Source organism: Rhinopithecus bieti, unplaced genomic scaffold (genome assembly GCF_001698545.2).
Source record: "Rhinopithecus bieti isolate Rb0 unplaced genomic scaffold, ASM169854v2 scaffold_35885, whole genome shotgun sequence".
Classification (NCBI taxonomy): Eukaryota; Metazoa; Chordata; class Mammalia; order Primates; family Cercopithecidae; genus Rhinopithecus; species Rhinopithecus bieti.
This window is the reverse complement of record NW_016815776.1, coordinates 1576040-1591547: the sequence shown is the minus strand read 5'-3', so window position 1 is coordinate 1591547 and position 15508 is coordinate 1576040. Positions and strand designations below refer to the sequence as shown.

Sequence of the window (15508 nt, the reverse complement as noted above, 5' to 3'; positions counted from 1 at the left end):
AGATTCAAGTGATTCTCCTGCCTCAACCTCTCGAGTAGCTGGGACTACAAGCGTGCGCCACTACGCCCGGCTAACTCTTCTTCTTCTTCCTCCTCCTCCTCCTCCTCCTCCTCCTCTCCTTCTCCTTCTCCTTCTCCTTCTTCTTTCTTGAGATGGAGTCTGGCTCTGTCACCCAGGCTGGAGTGCAGTGGCGCGATCTCTGCTCACTGCAAGCTCCGCCTCCAAGGTTCACTCCATTCTCCTGCCTCAGCCTCCCAAGTAGCTGGGACTACAGGTGCCCATCACCACACCCGGCTAACTTTTTGTATTTTTAATAGAGATGGGGTTTCACCATTTTAGGCAGGATGGTTTCGATCTCCTGACCTCGTGTTCCGCCCGCCTCAGCCTCCCAAAGTGCTGGGATTACAGACGTGAGCCACCACACCCATCTGTTGCTTTTAAGGGATAGGTTGATAATTGTTTACATTTTTATTATGAAAATGTTGAAACAAACCAAAGGAGTGTTGAATTTCCTAACCATTGCACATTATAACAAGAAGCTAACCCCTAGTTAAGCATAAAATGTGGCTCAACTACAGCCATGCCAAAAAGTTGTTGGCCTGTGGAGTAGATCTAGAAAGAGAAGATAGTTCTGAAAATACTTGAATTTCTTCCCTTGCTATGAAATCATCTCTCTTGGTCTTTAGTCAGATATCTGATTCCCATTATGCCTGTAAATTCTCCAGATATCTTTAGATGCCAATTTAAATACTTAATATTTTTTCAGAAAATCCACTGAGAAGGTTTTAAAAAACACTAGGATTGATTATATTAAAACCCAAGGATAATAATGACCTCAAGAATAAGAACAGCTTAAATTTCTCAAGTGCTATTTCTCTGAGAACTGCAGTGCCATCTTTATGATATGTAAGTGATGACATTTCATGTTGTGCACTGTCCGGTGCAGGACAAACACTATATTGTGACCACGAGAGAGAGAGAGCAGCAGGTAGTTCAGGAAGTTCCTGTCAGTTTGGAGACTGACAATTCTGCTACCCTTCCCATGGTGGCCAAGCATCACTTCCTCACTCTCTCCCCATTTTCTTTCTGACCCATTTCCTTTAAAACTCCTTCTTTGCGTCTGGACCTGGTGGCTCATGCCTGTAATCCCAGCACTTTGGGAGGCCTAGGTGGGTGGATCACCTGGAGTCAGGAGTTCAAGACCAGCCTGGCCAACATGGTGAAACCCTGTCTCTACAAAAATACAAAAATTAGCTGAGCATGATGGAGGGTGCCTATAATCCCAGCTACTCAGGAGGCTGAGGTGGGAGAATCACTTGAATCCGGGAGGCGGAGGTTGCAGTGAGCCAAGATTGTGCCATTGTACTCCTCGCAACAGAGCAAGACTCCATCTCAAGAAAAAAAAAAAAAATCCTTCTTTAGTCACTATTACTCCCCTTCTCCCCAAAATCAAGGAGAGGCCAAATTGGCCACTTGAACCTCACTTTGGGTCAGCAATTTGAATCTACAACAGAATCACAGCTGCATAAGGGCCCTGGGTATTCCTTTAGACTCTAACTTGTATAAAGTCAGATTTGAGCCTGATGGAATAATTTTAAGTAATATTAGCTAGCTGGAAGGTAAAAGGATTATATGCCTGTATCCTAAGTTGAAAAGAGAAGTAAGTTCAAGTTGGCATGAGCTGCTGCACAAATGCCAGTGCCCTGCTCACCTCTCATTCTCTACTATTTGTTGAGTACCTTCCATGTCTAGGAACTCACCAGTGGGTCCCAAAGCTAGTTCCCTTTCTGGATCACCTGAGATAACGTAAAAAAATGCAGATTTCTGGGTCCTATTCCAGATCTAGAATCTCTGGGTGGTAGAGCTCAGTGATTTCAGATTTTGAACTTTGTCCATAGGAGGCTGTTTGGAAAAAGACTTTTATGGTTTAAAAATTTTGAAAGGTACTGTTTAAGTGCCTACTTGTCAGGTCAGAGATGATGAAGTAAGACCTAGAGAGGCTAGTTTACTTTTCTAAACATGCATGGCTGAAACAGCAATCAGAGTGGCTTGGTAATTGGATAGATGTATAGAGAGACTGAGTTGGAAGGAAGAAACAGTGGTTCTGAGCTTGGACGATCAAGGTGAGAGCCAGGGAATAACAGAGTGAACTAGTTTTATGGGCAAACATAGGGAACTGAATTTTAGGTAAGGTGAATCTGAGAGCCATGCTGTGTGGACTCTTGGTAATATTTGGGGTGGCAATTAAGACCCTCTTTGTGTCTAGGGATGGTGTCCCTTTGTGTCTAGGGACAGTGTCTAGGGATGGTGGCTCAGGGTGTAACCTCCCTTGGGAAACCTTCCTCACTTTATTCTTCAAACAAACCCACAAGTTAAGTTTTATTTTATCTTCATTTTGCCAGTGCAGAAAAACTGCCTCAGAGAAGTCATGTCACTTTCCCTGGATTATGTAGTGAGGAAGCAGTTGAGATGGTACTTGAACTTAGGACGATTTGTCTCCAGGGCCAGTGCTGTGCTCCCCAAGCTCTGGGGTAACACAGTTAGATCATCCCCATGTGTGCAATTTCCGTGGCTACCCAAGATACTAGTAACTTCTGACTCTGTTAAATTTTCCCTGGAGACACAGGGACTGTGGGATTCAGTTGGATAAGCCCTCCCTGTTTCAGGCAGTTTGTTTTCCAAAGCCCTTGCATACTATCCCCAACCAAATGGCAATTGTTTTCTAGACCCAGGGCTGTATAATAAGTGAGAGCTGAAGCAATCACACTCCAGCCGGGTACATTATCTGGTAGCTCATTTAACTTCACCTCTGTGGCTTATGGAATTGTACGTGAGCGCGTCCCAGCCACACAGCCTGTGAGGCATGGGGTGCAGGCTGAGACGAATGGTCTCTCAGCTGCCTTTGGTTCTGTGAATTCCTCTAGTCTTCTTGGCCAGCATTCCCAGAGCCCCTACTTCCCCATTGTGTTCGCCATGGGGTACAGCTCCATCAGATGTTTAGTGGTCAAAAAAATGGGCTCGTGAGCAAATAAGTTTGGGACATGAGGAATTAAAACCAAGACAAGCTGGTTTCTGCCCTATAGAATTTCATAGATTCTTTAATATAGGAAAGGTACTTTATAGCTCCAAGTTGGAGGGAGGGTACAGAATGCAGCTTTTCAAAGTCTTAGGTGGCCACGGAGCCCCTCTGTGGAGGAACATGCAGTCGGCCAGGTGTCCCACACAACTTACTATGGAAAGGGCTCACCAAACCCTTTCTGACACATTTATCTCAGCCACCTTGGCCTTGCAATCATGAAAATACCTGTTTAATTTTTCTCTCTTCAAGGTAATTGCTGACCTGTTTAGGTGGGACCAAGTGGTCAAGTATTTCCGACTTAAAAAATGAACCCTTCCTTAAAATTACTACAAGCCACTGAAGAGCATCCTCCTTGTTCTAGTGAGTACAAGCACATGCTTGTGGCATGTGGAGGAGCTGGCAAGAGGCTGGCATGTCACACTCCAGCTCATATTTCTCTCCTTCTGCCCCAAGTGTGTCCAGCTTCAGTCTCGTCACTGGACATTTGGTTCCAGATCTAAAGCAGCAGAGGGCAGTGGCCATATGTGGAGCTATTATTAACTGCATCATCTTGTTGTGAGGATCAAATTTGATGGTGTTTGTAAGAACTTTGCCCAGTGGCTGGCAGCCTGTAATCATGGCACTGTAAATGGAGGCTGCCCTCATCATAATAGCATTATGAAGCCGCTGATCTCACAGGCCAATTTCCTTAGAGTCCTTTGTGTTTTCCCATATACCCCTTGAACAGTTGCTCTCTGAATCCCTGTCACTCTCGTCCCAGCTTTCCAAATCTCATAAGGCCCAGCCCCAGCTTTGCCTCCTCCTACTCTTTCTTGCCTCCTTCCTTACCTGCTATCCAGGCCAAACAGTTTTACTGCTCCCCTCTACCTGCCAACCGTATTTAGCATTTTCTCCTGCATTTTTCATGGAGTTGGCTATTCTTTCCAGCAGTCTCACCTCTATGAGGACAAGGACAATGCCATCTTCTTGCTCTGTGTTCCCCAACCCACCACACCATAGAGTCTTGAGCTAGGCACATAGTAGGTACTCAAGATATACTGTGGATTAGTTAATGGAGGCAGCAAGGGCCAGGACAGTGATTATCAAAGTGAGGTTCCTGGGCTGGCAGCAGCATTAGCACCTGGGAACCTGTTAGAAATGCAGGTTCTGTGCCATGGCACTCCAGCCTGGGTGACAGAGCAAGACCCTGTCTCTAAATAAATAAATATAAATAAAAATAAAAGAAATGCAAAATCTGGGGCCCATGCCAGACCTATTAAATAGGAGCTCTGTTGGCCAGACTCTGCTTGTCCTTACAAGTCTTCCAAGTGATCATGTGCATGCTAAAGTTTAGAACTGTGGTATAAATGAGTAAGGGTAAGGGGCAGATGCAGGTACAATCCTATCTCTTATTTCCCAGCTAGCTGTGTGACCTTGGAGAAATCACTTTTCCTTTGCCGGAAAATGAGGAAAAGAATGCTCACTTCAAAGGACTATTTACAGTGTAGATTCAGTAAAAATAATGGTAAAATGATTTACATAGTACCAAGTAGTTTGTCAGTATTCAGTGCACACATTGCCATCCACTCTTGGCCTTATCTGTTTGGGTCAAGTAGGGACCAAGTCAGCAGTCAGTCCAGAGTGAAAGTTTTGCTCATATTTATGCATCTCCATAGCTGTGTGCACTCCTTGTTTTGCAAGGGACTTGGACTCTGCAGGAAAAGTGGGAATGATGGCTGATACACTCCCTTCCTGTCATAAGGGGGTCTGTCCCATAAGCATTTAATCTAGCCTGGCGACACTTTTCTCTGCATGGATCAGTTTCCTTACTCTATAGTCTGGTGATGGGTAGAACCAACTTCAGCTCCTTCTCCAGCCCTTTGCGCTAAGGTCTGAGCTGTGCTAAACCATACTTCTGGAACAATAGTTAGGAGACGGGAAAAGAAAAACCATAGGTCATCTGTTAACCAGATGAAACACAGGGGAAGGCTCTAGGTAAAACCATTAAGGAATAATTGAAAATCTACAGAGAAATTTAGAACTGAAGTGTTCCTCTGAGAGCAAGTCTATTTCCACTCAATGGATGTGGAAACTGAGGCCCTGAGAATTTAAGTGGTGGGCTCAGAGCTACCCAGTTAGGATAGCACCCCTGACGATTTCTTTACAAACACATTCTGTTGTCATTTACAACTAACACCCCCCTCCCCAATAAAAAGTATTGCTTGTCCCTGGTTGCATAGAAAGGTAGATCACAGCTAAAAATATATATTGCTGACAGAACTGGTTTGTCCTGGAAACACCATCTCTAGTCAATCTTTCTGACCAGTGCCGGGGGAATCTTATTTGAAGACTATGCAAATGGAATCAAGCATCACTTCTCTTCTGGATTGAAAAATGGCTTGGCCTCTTGGCCACCCTTCAGTGTTTGCACAACCCAGTAAATCATGTCGCCTCTGCTCTGCCCCAGGGAAGGTAGCCAAATGTTCTGTTGGTGGACTCCTGATATTTCTAATCAAAAGGGTTTAACTGTGGTTGTAGAACACACACACACACACACACACACACACACACATACACATACAGATTATAAAAACACTTCCTCTTCGTACTTTGCAGAGAAAATTATTTTCCTGGTATGGTATTTTAACACCAGGGTTATCAAGCATGTTTTATCTCCTTTTCTGGATTAAGGGTATCTCTGAGTCTGATTTATAGCCAGGTGAAATGAATTTCTATCTCAGAAGGAAAGGTCCAAAGGCAAGCTATTTCTGAATAATATATATGGCTTTTAGCTGCTGCAGAAGGAAAAAAACAACACTGACGTGACTTTATTAAAGCATACTTTTCATAACTGCATTTTGAACAATACAAGCCATAAAGGTGAAATATGAGTATGCTACTCAACATTAAAATGCTGTGTAATGTGCTTGTGAAAAAAGCTAAAGTTGCAGGCGAAAAGGGCAGGTGCTCTTTGTAAATTAAAGAGCAGAGAGGCACAAGTATTCATCAAATGAAATCTGAGAACCATTCAAAGTGCAGCTTTGATGGGCTTCAAACCTGGACTCCTTAATTCTCAAATCATTGGCACTCTTAGGGAATTGTGAGAAGCAGAGTGTGAGAACAATTTTCTCCTTTTTTCCATGCCACTTCCTGCTCCAGAGAACACATTTGAAAGGAATTAGATGAGATCCCTGCCTGCTTCCTCCTCTCACTTCCTTCTAGGCACTGGGGGCAAGCTGGAGACCCTGGTGTGCCTCCCTGCTCCTTATGCACAGTTTCTCCTCTCCATTCTTAGTCTACTGCATACTTACTGGGATGGACATTAGGGTGGAGGTGATGCCAACACATGCAAGGGGAGACCTGTACAAAGGGATAACACCTATCATTACCTAGGCTTTTTCCATCCCTCAGCATTTCCCCTTTGAAAGTCCTACTAGGTACCATATAGTTCAAGTAGAGACTTTGGCAAGGTGTATACCTTCATTGACTTGTGAGCACCATCAGGAATCCAGATTTTATGAAACAAATTCTTCATTGGAGCACCAGACATCTATTATCTATCTATCTATCTATCTATCTATCTATCTATCTATCTATCTATCAATCAATCATCTACCTACCTACTCATTTTTACCCAGGGACTCTGAGTGATTCTCTTGCAATGTTTCTGAGGGTCCTGCCTATTTACTTTGGATGCCTTCATTTGGACATACCTTGTTCACAGTGAAGCTCTTTCTTCCCTACCTCCATGTTTCTCAACACTCCAAGAACAATGTTGAGAAAAGGGCTGTGGGTGTTAGAAGCAGATAGCCTGGGCTCCTGTCTTAGGCTCCATCATTTCTTAACCACAAGTGGCCATGGACTAGTCTCTCCACTTCTCTGGATTCCTCACCCCATAAAATGGAAAGCATTTCTTCTGTATTTACCTCTGACTGTATCCTGAGCTCCATATCCCATATCAAAGTGCCAATTTTAATACTCCATTTGAATGTGTAACAGATACCTGAAACCAAAATATGCAAACCAGAATTCTTAATGCATGCTCCCCTGCCACCCCAGCCTGGTCCCTCCCCACCAAAACTCACTCCTCCCGGTGACTTCCCCATTTCAGGTAATGGGATTGTCATCTGCCCAGTTATTCAGGCCTAAGTCTGGGACCCAAATTCATTTCTATCATTTGCTCTCACTTCATATTCATCTGCAAACCCCGTGAGCTTTATCTCCAAAATATAAGCTGAATCTGTCCTCTTCAGCTCCACAGGCACTGCCGTAGCCCAAGCCATGGTCATTTCCTGCCTGGACAACACTGCAGCCTCCTAATGGGTCTCTCGGCCTCTCTGCTTGCAATCTTGCCCTCCTATGATTCATTTTCCATGCTGTGGCCACAGTGATCCTTAAAGAATACAAAGAGGATCAATTTTTCTTCCCAGCAGAAGGCTGGTGTGTGCTTTGCCTTCCGCCTACTTTTCTACTCTCACTCCCCCACTGCACCCACAACTCCTCTGCCTCACACACTTCCAACTCCCAATACATCAGCTTTCTCAAACCCTTGGGTCCAAGTGATTCTCCCCCCTCAGCCTCCTGAGTAGCTGGGACCACAGGCACGTGCTTCCAGGCCCAGCTAATTTTTTTATTTTCTATTTTTTGTAGAGACAGAAGTCTCACTATGTTGCCTAGGCTCATCATGAACTCCTGGCCTCATGTCACCCTGTTGCCTTGGCCTTCCAAAGTGTTGGGATTACAGGCGTGAGCCATCACACCTGGCTTCGTGTTCTTGAACCCAAAACCTTTGCACTTGCTGTTCCCTGTGTTCAGAATAACACTTGTCAGCATTCAAACCTGGGCTCCACTGTCACCCCTTCAAGCCTTCCCTGACCACCAACCACACTCCACTCCATTATTCTTTTAATTTTCCTCCCAGCACTTACCACTACCCAAAATAACCTTAAACTATTTGTTTACTTTCTGTCTCCTCACTAGCATGTAAACTCCATGCTGGCCGGAACTTGTCTCCTCATTTCCCGCTACACTTCCAGTGCCTAGAGCGCTTCCTGATGTGTCATAGGTGCTTGATACATTTGTTGAAAACTGAATTCACTAAAATGAAGAAATGTATATAAAGCTCTAGTGTGATGCGTATCATGGTATGAGAATAATTTGTGTATGTGCTCACCCATCATGCTAGACTGCAGGCTCTTAAATGGTCAGGATGAGATTTTGCACATGGCACATATTCGGGAAATATTTTCTGGCAGAGACCACCTAGATGGGAGCTGTCTGACTTCAGCCTCTCAGGGCTTTCCCTTCCTGGTGGAGCTTTCAGAGACCCACTAGAACTGATTGTGATAGCCACGGCACTTTTAAGTCTGTGCATGTCAACTTAAATGAAAAGGATGTTCTTCATAGAAGATAATCCTCACCTGCATTTGTGAGTTAAGAAAATAATGGGTTTTCCCCAAATAGTTACAATTTATGGCATAAAAATTTCCTAAAAGATGTATCAATTTAACATTATCCAATTTTTGGACACATGCTTCCCCATCTTCACTGGTTAAAAATATGTGATGGTTTTTCATTTTCTAGGCTGACTCCTCCCTGACTCTTCCTCCTCTAGTCACCAAATCCAGCCTATTTCCTGCTCTGCACATCTCCCTGTTCACCCTTTCTGGGTACTGCTCTCAACACCTTCCCAGGGTCATTGTAACAACCTCTTTAGTTCTCTGACAGTCTGCTAGTCTATTCACTCTATCTCTGTTAGAGTGAGAATTGATAGCATCTCTCTTCTCTGCATACAATTTCTTCCTAGACCTCTCCTTGTAAGGTGAAGTTCATGTGTAGCACACTGACTTAAGGAGCCTGTTGCTTTTCTAGACTCTTCTTTTGCCTCCTCCTTGCACTTCACCCTCTGGTAATACAATGCCTTCTGGTGTCCCAGGCCCATGCCTGTGCACATGCCCATTGGGGCTACGCTTGACTCCATCTCCGCATGGATAACTCCTGCTCTTCCTTCAAAACTCCACCAAGAAGTACTCAGGAAGCCTTCACTGACTCCATGTACTATAGCTCCTTTCACCACCATGCACACACTTCTTGTTACTATTGTTCTTTTGATTCCATAGCCCCTTTGAGCCCAAGGCATAGAATCTCAACTGGCTCATCTGTGGCAGATTATATTTTCTTAAATGGCTGCGATAACACCTCTCATCCTACATGCTGTTCTTACAATGCAATCTTGACATTCATCCCACTGAGAGGTGGGGTCTATGTCCCTTTTCTTTGAATGCAGGCAGGCTTGTACCACTTCAACCACTAGAATATGGTGGAAGTGGTACCTGGTAGCTTCTGAAGCTGGGTCATGAAAGGCCATGCAGCTTGTATCTCTTCTCTTTGGACACAGCCTCATGCTGTGAAGAAACCCAGGTCACTTGGGGAGACCACATGTAGATGTTGAAGCCAAGTTAAGGTCTCATCTGCCAACCAGCATCAACTGCCAGACATGCATATGAGTGAGGAAGCCTGAGATGGCTCCAGCCCCAGGTGCTGTCCAATTGCAACCAAATGAGAGCCTTTAAGCAGGAACCATCGGGATGAACCCAGTCAGCCCCCAGAACCATGAGAAATAATAATTAAATGATTGTGGTTGTTTCAAACCACTACATTTTGGGGGTGATTCATCAAACAGTAATAAAAAACAGGAATACCATTTGTGCATGGCTGTAACATGACTCCTTGAGAACAGATTCCAGGGTTGATTCTGCTTCAGATGGCACAGTCCCTGGCATCCAAGGCACCTTCTAAAGCTTTGATAGAGAAGTTGAATGATTCCCACCTGGGCAGAGTTAATGAACTCTCTCCCAGTATTTCACATTACGGAGACCTCCTTATGTCTGTCCTCCTTGGTCTCCCCTTTAAAATGAAGACCACCCCTCCCACTCCTTCATCCCCTGATCTGACCTGAAGGAGGACTGACTTCAGGACATGACAAGTTCCTCAGGGCAAAGGAGTTCACCAGCTGGTTTCCCCACTGTCAAGAAAGAGTCTGGGGTGAGAAACACCAGGTGCCTAAGAAGGCAGGAGAGGAAGTACCACTGACCTTTGGCTCACTCACCTTTTAAACTCTTAATGACATCATTTGTGGCAAACCCAAAGGGTGCCATGGTGTGTTACTCTGCTGAGGCTGGTGGCTGAGTCATGTTGGGAGGCCAGTGTGTAGAGTGAGTCACTGGGTTAGTGACAAAGCCAGTTTACTGCCCAACCCCACGTCTCAGTAGAGTTGCTCTACCAGGCCCACAGAAAAAGAAAACTCTCTAGTGCTAGGGGTTAAAGTATTAGAAATCAATGATTCTTAGACAGGGAATGGGCATCATCCTTAACAATAGTCACACATCTGGGGATGTCTACACATACTCTTCCCAAATACTAAGGGTCTCACTGCTCAAAAGGGTAAGGAAGGCAAGCTTCGTTGACATCTCAGTGTTGGGAAAGCAACCTGCCTTATGTCCTGGGTGTGGAGGAAACTGTTGAGATCTGTTGGGCTGCTTTTGGCAGGTTAGATTGAAGGGGCAGCTCTGCCTCGCCTGCTTCTAGCTGACCCACCTGAGACCTGTCTTCAGTCACTGCCATGACTGCCCCACCCATGTTCCCATGGCAGGTTGAGAAGGACAAGGGATCCCACCTCAATACATATGGTATTAATCTTAACCAGTGGAGTGTCAGCCTAATACTCTACGCTGCAGAGATCATGGGACAAAGAGATCAAACGACTTGCTTATTAGAGTGAGATCAATGTAATGTGATGTTAAATTGGAAGTTTTGGCTAAAGCTTTAAGAGACAATAAATATTTCATACCAAGTAGAATTACAAAGTCCAATCTGAAACCTCAATGATGAAGACATTCAAATATCATATTCACAACTTGTGAGCCCCTCACTCACATTAAAGGTGTAAGTTGGTGTGAAAAGAGTCCAGAGGAAGTTGTTAGAGGTGTTGTTAGAGGCAGGATTTCTTGGAGAGAGGTGATGGTGTACTCTGCATCCTCCCAACCCCCAGGAGGAGAAAGGGAGTGGTAGGAATGTTTGCTTCTCACCTTAAGCCTAGAGAGGTGGGCTTTAGGGGTCCACTCTGCAGAGCCATAAACTAAACAGAGCCTAGATTTTAAATCTAAGTCATCATAGGACTTTTCATTATTTAAGCATAAGCAGCAAAAGACACAAGGTTTCTTTCTAATTATATTACTTGACTCTGGCTTATTCAGCATACTCTTGAAACCTTGAAACTTCCAAATAACCCTTGTTAAAGTACTTTTAATTGCTCAAAACCACAACTACATCCAATATCATCTGGAGGCACAGGCAAGGCTGGGGCTATTATCTCTATTTGCCAGATGAGGAAACTGAGGTTCCAAAAGGTTAAAAAACTGGTTCAAGGTCCCAGAGCAAGCCCTGGACTCTCGTCCCAGCTATGTTGACCCTTCTGCTTTGGTTTCCTCATCTGTATAATCTTGTTCAGAATTCTAGTTCCAAGGTATGCTCCAATCCATTTACCCATGTGTAGAATCAGAATCCCATTTCTATTGGCCACTCCTGGTACTAAAAAACACAGGTGCAACAGGGTTGAGGCTGGGGCTCTGGTAGGAGGAGTTTTGCCTCTTTCTTCCTCCCACCAACTATGTTGATGTAAAAATCCTGCTAACCAGAATGAAAAGGAAAGCTATTCAGTGTTAGAAACCAGTGTAAAGTACATGAAGAGGCCAGGCACGGTGGCTCACATCTGTAATCCCAGCACTTTGGGAGACTAAGGCTGGCAGATCACGAGGTCAGGAGATCGAGACCATCCTGGCTAACATGGTAAAACCCTGTTTCTATTAAAAATACAAAAAATTAGCCGGGCATCGTGGCAGGCGCCTGTAGTCCCAGCTATTCAGGAGGCTGAAGCAGGAGAATGGCATGAACCCGGAAGGCGAGGCTTGCAGTGAGCTGAGATCGTGCCACTGCACTCCAGCCTGGGTGACAGAGCGAGACTCCATCTCCAAAACAAATAAATGAAAAAAAAAAAAAAAAAAAAAAAAAAGAACATGAAGAAAGAGCTTAGTTCCACAAATGTGAAACATATCACAGCTTTCCTTGTTCACTGACATGGTGGACATTTTCAAGCTAGAAGTTTACCACACCAAAAAACTCATGATTTCCACTCTTGGAGAGACCTCCCACCATCATATCCAAGTTATTATTGCACCTCTAACTCCACCCACTGCCATTTCTCTCATTCTACATGTGGAGGAAGTTCCAGCGAAGTAACCCCGTATGTGGAGAACTTTAAAGCTAGAAGAGGTGATAAAGAGGCTGCTGAGGGATGGAATAAGGACAGGCAGCCAAAGCCCCTTGCTCAGCACCTGGAGCACAGGAGCCACCCAGCAACTGTGAGCTCCCCTCTGGGGGCCCACTCACTCTAGTTCCAGGCAGAACCTGTAGGCTGGGCAGGGCTATGTGTTTTCTGCCAGTTCCACAAGGAACCCACCCTGTGGTGAACTCAGGACACGCACCAATTGGTAGCCCTTGGCCTGGAACCCAGTTCAGAAGTTATATAAGCAGTGGGTTGTTTATGCTATCTGACAAAAGCCTCTCTTGCCTTCCATGAGCTTGATTTTCCCTAGGTTGAGAGATTTGCTAGCTATTTCTTTTCTGCTTCCCCATTACAAAACTGATAAAAGAACAATGCAGGGGTCATTGGTGGATAATATCAGGTCCAAGTGGTTATCAAAGAGATGGTAGTCACAAGGCAGGGGAACAACTGGGTTATCCTCTCAAGTTTGGCTTTACTCCGTGTGTGTATATCCTCCTGACGTACACATTCAGTGTATGTTTTCTGTGGGCCAGGCACTGTGCTAAGGCATCCTAGACATAATCTCATTTATCATTATTCCCAGTTTCCAGATGAGAAAACTGAGTCTCAGAAAATTTTTATGATCTGCCTAATATTGCACAGCTGTACATGAGGCATGAGGATTTGCACACAGGTCTGTTGAACTCCATAGCAGCACTGTCTGGAGGGCCACACCACAGTACTCCCAACAACAGCTTCCCTCCTCATCCCCAGTCTCTTCCTTACCCAGAGCCTTCATGTAGCCCTCAAAGTTTTCATTACTCTCCATCTCCCAGGTTCCATTCTGGTCCCTTGTCATGGTGGTGGCCTCTGGTTCAGTGAGGGTGTGTAGTGGATGGCAAGGAGCAGGTTGCAAGGAGAATGTGTTGGAACGAGCTGCTTTTATAGCCTAGTGGACCAGGTTTATGACTCTGAAGGTAACAGGTTCAAAGGGCAGAAGCATAACTCAAAAGAACTTTCCTTTGCAAAGTTCAGCGAGACTATAGGCAACCCAGGAACAAAGTCCTGGTATGGCCAGGCGTGGGTGTCCCAGTGTCCTGTACCATAAGCAGGACCCTAGAGCAGCTCATTTTTGGCTGGCTGGGCCCCCATGGGCCCCTTGTCCCACACAGAACATTTCATCCATTACTGGAAGAAAACAAACATCCAGGGTCTACCCTGCTTGTACTATGGGTCACCAATATCCAGGCCTCAAGCCTGGAGTCTATCAGCCATGAATCCAGCACTCATAGCAAGGCTGGTGAAACTGAAAAGACAGAATTCACACCCATGGAGCTCTACTCTACTCTGTTCCAGGGAGCTTTCATACTTCATCTTGTTTCAGCTTACAAGAGCTCTGTGAGTTATGTTTAAGCATCCTTATTTCACAGATGACAAAGGATCATGGAGGTTAAATCACATGTCTAATCACAACTTGTTAGTGGATGAGCCAGGATTCAAACTCAGATGTGTGGGGCTCCAAATCCTTTTCTTCAACAGTGTGCTAGGTCAGCTTTGAAAGAGGTTTGGAGCCTGACTTGAGAGCCCAACTCTCTCTTGCTTCCCTGTGGAAGCAAGGTGCCCCGTGGACTTCCAAACAGCAGGGTGAGACATGAGAAAAGTGTTTTCGGGGAACATGATTCTGCTAAAAGCAAGCTGAGCCTGGAGGGAGGCCAGATGGAGGCAGAAGGTCAGTGGGATTTTGCTTTAAGACCCAAGGGGAAAGCTGAGGATCACCTGGATCAAAGTAGGGGCATAGCTGGACAAGGACCCTTGGTTCAGGAATGTTCTCCAAATGGGCTGTCCCAATGGAAATGGGAGAGTTTATTGCTCTGACACTCTATTCCAAGATGTGGTGTCTGAGAAGTGACTGTGAAGAGTGGAGGTGTGGGCTGAGACGGACATACCATGAATTCCCAAAGTGAGACCTATTTTGATGATGACACTGCGGTTCTCATATATGTATCCTTGTGCTGTGAAATCTGAGTAAATGGCTCTGTGTGTGGTATGAGGGATATAAAACAGCACATTTATCTTTCAGTAAATATACTGGAGTTAGGAAGACAGAGTGAAAAATGGCCCAGCTGTTGTCAAAAGGCCAATGGGGAAAGGTAAGGTGTGAGAAAGAAATAACTACCACAAATGGAAAATGAATGGAGGGAGGAAGGAGAAGACAGATAAGAAACCTTGGAGATTCATCCTGTGAGGTCCAGCCAGAAGCTGCTGTATACTGAGCACTCAGCCTCATGGGCTGGAGAAGTAGATATTCACTCCCAGTCTCAAATTTCAGGGCCTCCACTGTCCCTCCTGCCGGCAACTGAGTAGCCCATAGGCCTCACCTGTAAGAATGTGTAATGAGAAGCTGGCCTGGTAGGGGAAGGGGTTGGGGGCAAGACAGGAGTTGCTAATTACACTAAGCCAGGGGTTTGGGGTTTCACGGGCATTGAGGGAGGAGGAATTAGTCTTGGTGTAAGATGCAAATTTGAAACTGAGATGCCTGTATAAAGCCAAGCACTTGAAGGGCTACTCCCTCATTGAGGGTGTAAATTAGTCAAAATCGGCAGCAACAGACAAGAAAAAAGTTTGTCTATTTGGCATGGGATCTACATAGGTTAAAAAAAAGTTCTGTTCTGCTCTGACCTTGATTTGGGGTTTGAATTTATCCTTTCTTCTAGCTAAAATATTAAAATAATAAATGTCGTGTGCTTGTTAACACTTTAAGGCTGCCAAGAAGAAGTAAATGTAAAAGCTGTGTAGAGGAACACGCCTTCAAAATGAGATCAACCAGAATTCTGTGTGATAAAGCCATGCCAAATATGAGCTCATAATCCACAATTGTAACACACATTGACAAACCCACACAAACTGATGCTCTTTGTAACCCACCAAGAGCATCATCAGAAGAAACATGCAGTGAAATTAGATTTCCAGGAGTTTCAGTTAATAAAATCAAATACAGACTATAAAATAATTATGTTTAAAATGAATAAAGAAAATTAAAAAGCACTGAAAACATGAAAAGGAATAAAATAAGATTTTAAAACATTAAAATTAAAAAAGAATAGTTATTAAAAATATGATCACTAAAA

General features: G+C 44.6%; 1 protein-coding gene across 1 annotated transcript in view; it reads right to left on the bottom strand.

Annotated features, from left to right (window-relative positions):
* The window catches only part of RBP2 (retinol binding protein 2), a 24003-nt gene extending 10689 nt beyond the window's left edge, over positions 1 to 13314 (bottom strand). The window contains exon 1 of the mRNA XM_017853671.1: positions 13167 to 13314. Within this exon, the coding sequence (XP_017709160.1) occupies positions 13167 to 13239 (73 nt within the window). The 5' untranslated portion in view covers positions 13240 to 13314. The remainder of the gene's footprint in view (positions 1 to 13166) is intronic.
* Between the last annotated feature and the right edge of the window lie 2194 nt (positions 13315 to 15508).